Source organism: Scomber japonicus, chromosome 8 (genome assembly GCF_027409825.1).
Source record: "Scomber japonicus isolate fScoJap1 chromosome 8, fScoJap1.pri, whole genome shotgun sequence".
In the NCBI taxonomy this organism is placed as follows: domain Eukaryota; kingdom Metazoa; phylum Chordata; class Actinopteri; order Scombriformes; family Scombridae; genus Scomber; species Scomber japonicus.
Window position 1 is genome coordinate 28,407,699 of NC_070585.1, and position 8,562 is coordinate 28,416,260.

Consider the following 8,562-nt stretch of genomic DNA (forward strand, 5'->3'; position numbering starts at 1 on the left):
ATGATTCTCCAGATTAAATGTAATATATAGAACAATTGTATTCCATTACCTTTATTTAATATAAAAAGTTATAATGTAAGATCATGCCAAACTAGTTGATATGGTGTTTTATTGAGAATTTAGTGTTTCTATGGTTACACCACTTAGACATTTTTGCCATAATCCTCTAATATATTCTCTCAAAATGGATTAAAAGTTATTCATACATTTATTTTCACATTTTAACCTCTTTTAAATTTGACTAAACCACATGGAAACAAAAAACCCTCATATAACCTGGCATCCTCGGTGAATTTGGACCCCCCAACACGAAAGAGCCTTCAAAAGGACACTTGAGTCAGTTTAACTTATAATAACAATATGTTTATTTTTTATGTAAACATGGTGGTTATATTGGCAACAGCACACAAACACCTTCACATTCCCGTAAGTTAAAATAGCTTCATAGATACAAAAAAAAAATAAAAAATGAGAGAGAGAGAGAGAGAGATGACAGATGGAGAGAGGGAAGTGTACGAGGAAGAGGTGGGGGGAGTCAATTCATCCAGGAGAAACAGGGTCAGCACAGAGCTCCATCCAGGCATCGAGGAAGAGGAGGAGGAGGGGGAGGTGGGGGGAAGAGGGGGGGGACGCTGTGGCCTCCGAAAGTCTCAATCCAACACAGAGCCCAGTTCAGCTGGAAGGCCCTCCGCCTCTCTCCACTGTGCGTTACGTAGCTTGAACCATTTCTGGAGGAGACAAACACACAAAAAGAAAGAGAGAAAGAGACAAACACATAGGAGGAGGGCGTTAATAGCAGATAACAGGACGTTTTGTTCAGGCACACGTGTAATTTTGGCACAAACAGCTTGCAGAACCTGAAATGTGAGAGCGATGCGATGAGGTAACTGGTACTGCTGACAGAAAACAGTCCTGACATTAATATTCCTGTGAAACTACACAGGTGGAGTTCTTGTTTTGTCAGTAAGGGTTCTGTAAATAAAGTGATCTGTTCTCCAAATGCTTTGTTACTACTGGTATTATCCTCGGGCCACTGGGTACATTTACAGCCTTACAGACTGGAAACAGGTCAACCTAGTAGTGTCTTCTTTTCAGAGGTGGAAGAAATACTAACATCTTTTAAAAGTAAAAATACTGAAAAGAAAAAATACTCAATCACAAGTAAAAGTCCTGCATTCAGAATCTGGAGTAAAACAACATACTTTTAACTGGTACTATATATTATATTGGCGTATTGAATAATTAATGTACATATAAGCAGCATTTTTAAGCTGTCAAGGTAGAGCTATATGTCTAGTACTGTTTATATTGTTATCTTATATACAGTATATAACAATGCTATTCATTTTATAAAGTGATGATATGCTTCATGTATAAAATATTGATATGAAAAGTAGCTAATAACTACAGCTTTAAAACAAATGTAGCAGAGTAAAAAGTGCAATATGTCGTTCTAAAATGGAAATAGTAAAGTACAAGTACCTAAAAATTGGACACGAGTTAATGTACTGTGGTACCTGCTAAATGTTTTTCCTGGTGTCTTTTAGTGTCACTCTTGTATATATTATACAATATTTCTACCAATTTGTATTTTCACTTGATTACAAAGCATAATGCCTGTTTGGTTAAAATTTGGTAAATATGCTTTTTCAGCTTACTTTCCGAGACTGTCGTGAGAAGATATTGATATAATGGAGCTTGACCCTTTCTGTCTGTAAACCTCACTCACTAACACATCTCATTTGTTTAACAGACGGAAATGTAAACATCATTTTTTGATTTTCGGGGAGATACACGTTCTAGCTAAATATTGAACAGATTTCCTGGTTTTAATTGTTACCCAAATCCCACAAATTCCTTCTGGTTTCAAAACAGAAACAGCTAAACTCAGGAGTCTATTAACTGTATCCATGGCAACATATTATACTAAGCTAACAAGCCACATGTTACACACTAAACATATCACTGAGCTGTTTAACATGACTAAAAATAGCCTGTGAACAGCTCCTGACTGGACATGCTAACAATACATGTACTATTTTAGCATGCTAACAAGCTGACTGAATATGATAACTTGTATAATATGTATCTTGTTAGCTTTCAGACAAGCTATCATTAGCCTTTAATGCACATACTGTTGCAATGCTAAAGGCTACCATTAGCATTACTGTTATTAGCTGCTATTTTGAGTGTGTATCGTCTGCTTTACGTCATAGAAATGATTGTGAGGCAGGTAGATTCACATTATCTAAAACTTTAAGATTGGACAGGTTGTTCAGGGTTGTATTATGAAATGGTTATTGATGTTGGACTTTTTAATTTACAATTTTATGCAACCTTGATTGTTGGAGTTAAATGTGAATTTCATTACAGATTCAGATATATATCGTCTCTTTAGAGTTTTGTTATTGTGTCTGCAACGAGATCATCAATGCACAAAATCCCCAAAACATAAAAACTTTGATTAAATGAGAGTAATAAACTAGACTCTTGACTTTTATCTTTATAATCACACTGCAGTCACATTGTGTGGTGCATGTAAATGTGGCCGCTGACTCATAAAGGCACAGCAGTGACCCTGAGGCTAACTCATATCAGGAAAACCACAGAGGACTAATGTTTCCATCCAGTTAACAGAGAATGCTCTTACTGACTCTGCCTGTTTCTACAAAAAAAATCTGTCTGCACTCCCGTCTGCCGAGCCAGTTTACTGTCACGGTGAAACTCGACTGCGGCACACACACCCCTGAACTGCAGCGTCACTGTTTTTGCGGTTGTCAAGGGATTCACAACAACCCTGACATCATCTTGATAACACCGAGGGGAAGGGGGGGAAAGGGAGGGATTTTGGGACAGCAGCCTTCAGACATGAGACCGTCACTCGCTGGGCCATGCGCCCTGGCAGGAAGGACACACTTCCCACATCTTGTACTGAAAACACATGAGATTCCCATTTGGAGTCGTCTGGGTTTTTCAGTGAAAAATGCAGAGACTGTGCTCTGAACTTGGCTGCTCATGCAAACATGCTGTTTTTATTTGTGCGCTGTGTTTTGGGATTTCAGATTTATTAAAGAAACTTCTACAATGCAGGATATTAAAGCTGCTATATCGAAATTTCCTCCACTAATGAAATCTAATCTGGAAAAATGGAAATTTTCTCGTCCAGCTATTGAATTGAATCACTTTTGAACTTTTTTCTGTTTCTTGTCCTTTGTTGAATTCAAAAGATCTTTGACTTTTCTTTCACAGATGCCATTCCTGCACAATAATGGTGGGATTTATAATCCTGCTGAGCCATACAATGGCGCTTGTGTAACTTTTCCTGGTTGACAAACGCTATTACATAACCGACTAACTTCATGGCGTTGACTGCGGCATTGAAAACAAATAAAAACACTCTCTGAAAGGAGTTCAAACATGCCGCGCGAAGGTTCAAGCACGCTGTAAATGTTGTTAATGTGAAACGGGGAGTGGTAGCCGGGGGTGTGCACGTTTCTTTCCCTTTGAGTTAAATCTTTTCTCCAATGAGAGCTTTGTTAAGAAAATCCAAAACACTTGAAGACAGGAGGGGCGGCAGGAAGAGGAGGAACAAAAAAAAAGAAAAAAAAGCTTAAAAGTGAAGTCAAATCTTTTGATGAGAAGCCAGACCTTTACCTCACCCTGCCTGCCTGGACCAGGCATCCCTTAACACGTCGCCCCGGTTTCTTCCACCTTTTGTATACGATGAAAAGAAACAGTCAGTCACCGACACCGGACGACTGTCAGGGAGCAGCAGAGTGGAGTTTTAGTCATACAAACACTCCTCAGAGCTGCCCTGGAGGAAGAAACACTACCCTGAAGTAGCATATACTGCAGTTTTATAAAGCTTCGTAATCTTTTAATAGGATTGTGTTGCTGTCAAACAGTGAAATAAGCCCAATTTTATATGATTCGCAGCAGTGAGTGGCACTTTAAAGGGCAGGTTGAAGAGTTTACCCGATAACTAACATGCAATTATAACACTGTCTTTGATTCCACCTAATATCATAAATTAAACTTTCTTTATATAAAGTAAAACTCCAGCTTTAAAGAGGCTGCAGCTGCACTTAGTGAAATTTGACATCTGACAGTTACATTTTCTCATGATGAGATCGGTGAGACATTTTTTTTGTCATGCCTGTGTAACCGCAGCACTGGGAAATCTGGAGGAACCAGTTCATGGAGTCAAAAATGGAAAAACCAGTGCAGACGATTGCATCTGACGTACACCGGTTATTGATTAGTGGAATGTTTGGGCTGTAAAAGCTGTCTATTAAAAAGGACACATGCTCGCTGTGTCTCTATCCACCTCAACCAGCCTTCTATGTCCGCCACACAAACAAGAGCAGATATTTGCCTATGAAACGAGCCGCCTGTTGCGTCAACTCAAATGACAAAATTTACATATGGGGCTTTAACTCCTGCTTTAGTGCATGTAATAGCAAACTCTTTTCCTACATTCATAACTGAGTGAGAGGTTTGTGTCTTATTGGAAGTGAAATTTCTTGGCAATCCTAAATATGAACGACAACTGCAAGACTCAAGAAATGAACCGAGACAATTTTTTACAGTGTCGTATCTATCAGAGGAATGCTTCTGGAGGTGCCTGCTGCATAACTTTAGTGCACTTTTAACTTGTTGGCTGTTATCAATGCTCTGAAGCTTCACATCTGGCTCCTGATGTGACAGTTTCACAGTTCTTACAGTAGGCTAAAGACATTCCTTAGATAGACAGATGGTGGGTGTGTTCACACGCAGGAATGAGAGGGAGTGATGATTGAATACCTTAATGATAATGTGATGTTTTTCTATCATTATTGTCAGTTTTTCTTACTTTAATCATTGACTTTATAACAGCAGGCTTTAATCATCTGGTAGCTTTTCTTTTTTTTCCCTGCTGCAGAGGAAGTGATGTGTTTTCTTTTTTTAGATTGATGTCGATAATGAGGTTATTTATAAGCTATAACTCAGGATTCCCCCTCTTCCTACAAGGAAATACTGAATACAAGCAGATCAAGAGGTCTGGTGGTTTTCCCCTCAAACTTAATGAGTTTCTGGAAAAGCAAGTAATTGGACTTTGAGTTACAACTATGTTGCAAAAACAGCTGTTACAAGGATCAAAATAGGAACTACTATGGTGTTATACTATTTTCTCAAGTCTTTGGGCTCTAAAATGTAGACATCTTTCATATTTGAGAAGCTGGAAGCAGAACAAGTTTGGGAGTTTTGCTTGAATGAAATGATTGTTTGTCAAAATCATTTAATTTGTGTCAGCTCTCAATTAACAACGACCCACAGCACCAGGTCAGCAACTCTGTCATCATTAACAATAAATCCAAACAACAATAACGTCATCGTCCTGGGCCTCGCTGTTGGACTGACAGACAAAATCTCCTCAGCGTCATCTCTGTATAAGTCTTAAGTCAACCTCAACAAATGAATCACTGTATCCGTCACCAGAGTTGAAAAGGCGGCAGGAAACTCGACTCTGACATGACTTCATCAGGAAAAATAACCTGAAGCACCACTGACGATCAATGGAGCACTGCAGCCTTTGTGACTCGTGTTTATTTGCACTCAGATGAGGATTATTTCATCAGACTGTGACGTTTTGAACAGAAACATTAGCACTGGCATCACTAATAACACACTGACGCCGTCCTCAAACCTGCTCGACTGAAACTCAGTGGAGCTGCACCTAATTTGTCTTCTGCTTGGCTTTTAGATGAACTCGTTTCCGCTGACAAATCCTCATCGATTTGTCTCCCTGTTGGCCACGATATGGATATTCCCTCAGAGATCACCTGACTGAGATACTGACAGCACTCATGACTTGTACTGTAAACTTGTCTAAACACTAAGTTGTGATACCATGAAGTCAAGTTTCCTGAATCTATAGGTCTCTTGATTTTATTTTGAAGGCTGATTTCAGTAAAACCTCTGAAAACTGGACAAATGCTGTAGTAATTAAGTTCAGTGTTATCATACTGCACACCCAAGTACTTCTCTGTGACATAATACTTGTGCTCAATTTTACTAAAGAATAAAAACATGTACTTTTCTGCTTATTTGCTCATTACTTTGCAGATTAAGATTGGCAATTTTACCGTAATTTACTGTAATTTACAAACGACTGTGTGCACAAGGAGTCAGTAAGCATCAGCAGACCAGTCACAAAATGAAAACCTCATGCTTACAAAATCGCACAATTATTATTACACAACAATTTAACACACTGAAAGGCTCTTTCTTCATAATGAAAGGACTAATTCTACTCTTTTGGATTCTAATACAGGGGGAAGTGAAAGTTTGAATGCAGGATTTTTACTCATACTGAGAGTTTTTTTTCTTTCGTATATGCTACAGCTGGATGTATTGAAGACATATAAACATATTTTATTTGAGGAATTTGTCACTTTTTTAAATCATAAGCTCAATGAAATGCACCTAAATGAAATAAATGATACTGCACAAACATGACTACAGGAGGATAAAAGGAGCATCACTGGGAATCTATAGATGAAAATACCATAATCTATGATAATTAGAGTGCTAAAATATATACATAAATCACAGTTTATTGGAAAAATAATCTTAATATAAAGAATCGGACATGATCATAGTCTCCATATGAATATTTAAGTGATCTATTTTCTCATAATTTCTAGAAAAGCTTCATATTATTTGCTCAGAACAGCCTTAAACATTACTCATCCAGGTTAAAATCGCATCAAACTAGACGTGCAAACTTTATAGAAAATACTTTTTAGGTGAAAGGTTATTAAACAAAAAAGTCAAAACTCACTTGCGTCTCCTGCTCTGACAGTCCGCACTCCGCAGCGATCAGCATGAGCGTCGTTTCATCCGGATGCTTGCTGACTTTGTTGAAATTCTCCTCCAGCACTTTCATCTGATAGTCCGACAGTTGCATACACGCCATCGCTTTAGAAGTCATATTCCTGCTGTCCAGTCCACTGAAGAGGGAAAAGGGGGGATGGAGAAAAAAGGAGAAAAAAGGAAAAAAAATGAAATAGTGTAGTTGAACTTCAGTCCTTAGATTTGGAGCTCCTGCGCGCTCTGGTGAGATGTTCACTGACAGCTCTGTAATAGTGGAGGGAGTGTATGTATGAGTGTGTGTGCCTGTATGAGTGTGTGTGAGAGTGTGTGTGTGTGTGGAGGCTTTACTACTGTCAACAGAAATACGTCATAATGAGGCCAGTCCCACCAGCAGAGCCCTCCCCCTCAAAACACAGCTGAAGGAGGAGGAGGAGGAGGAGGGACACTAACATTCAGTGACTCAGATTTTAAAGGAACATTATGACTTTTTTTTTTTAATAATAGGATGATGAGCTATAATTAGGTTGAATGTAACTATGCTGTCCAGTAGGGATTTAACAAGGCAATGCCATTAAGATTAGTCATTTTACTGGAAACTTATTAAGGTAGTTATAGTTAGATTTAAAAAAAAAAAAAAAAAAGAAAAAAAAAGGAAGTGACTAATTGACAAGAGACGATAACAGGACTCAAAGAAAACAACAATTTCAAAGGCTGTAAAGGTTTTATGAGATTTTACTGATTATTTACTAAACTTCAGCCATGGTTGGAGAAAAATGAGACAATCCTGTTGAAATGTTTTATTTCAGTACATTAATGCCTGTGTCCTAATAGTTTTGAAAGGGATAGTGAAAGGTGAGTTATATTGAAACCATCATTTCTGGGAAACACACCTATAGTTAGGCTATTAGCTTTCTTATTAAGAGTTAAAAGAAAAGATCATGACTACTGTTAGCTTCAGTTTTTGAAGGATATTTTTCTTACTGGAGAGCCAAACCCACAATTAATTTATCTATATACAAGTGTGGTGTGTGTATCCGTGACTTCCCGCTCAGACTTTACATTGTGATGATGTCACATATTTTTAATTTGCTTTTCTGGGCTAGCGGGAAGTTTTACAAATATAAAACCTCCATGACTTGATCTTGTCTGCAGTTTGAGTTGTCCACAGTCTTACAGACGTCACTTTTACAATCCTAGTCTATAGGGAAAATGCTTTTTTTCTGCAATACCGTAAGTGACCACTAGGAGAAACTAGCTGGAACGTATCAGCTCTTATAACTCTACTGTTGTTTTCCCGATGACAACGCAAACTTTGTCCATCTGGTTGGACTGTTTATGAAGCATAAAGTATAAATTATCACCCATTTCTGTGTTTTTAGCCAACTTCATTCTAACTTATTACCACAGGTTTTACACTTATTTTTCGTAAATTATGGTCAATAGCTCTCATTTAAAGATAATATACCTCATTTTTGAGTTAACGCTTATTGTCCTCCTGGGTTAAAAATTGACCTGAGGACAACAGGAGGAATAATATATTCAGGGTACTACTATTCACTCTCTTTCTGGGAGGTAGAAGATCACATACTCTCAGCTTTCACCTCAATCTTTTAGCATCATGTGTGTCGCCATCAAGTTTTTAAGACTTCCCTTTTAAAACACTACAGCTGGAAACGTTAAAACATCAGCCTCAGACAGTGTTTTCAA

At 38.0% G+C, this 8,562-nt stretch overlaps 1 protein-coding gene across 1 annotated transcript; it reads right to left on the reverse strand.

Annotated features, from left to right (window-relative positions):
• Window positions 1-341: 341 nt before the first annotated feature.
• Window positions 342-7,134, reverse strand: hopx (HOP homeobox). Its single transcript, XM_053323521.1, has 2 exons — window positions 6,824-7,134; window positions 342-728 (listed from the first exon to the last, which is right to left on the reverse strand). The coding sequence occupies exons 1-2, from the start codon at window positions 6,971-6,973 to the stop codon at window positions 651-653; spliced, it is 228 nt and encodes a 75-aa protein (XP_053179496.1). The 5' UTR covers window positions 6,974-7,134; the 3' UTR covers window positions 342-650.
• Window positions 7,135-8,562: the final 1,428 nt, after the last annotated feature.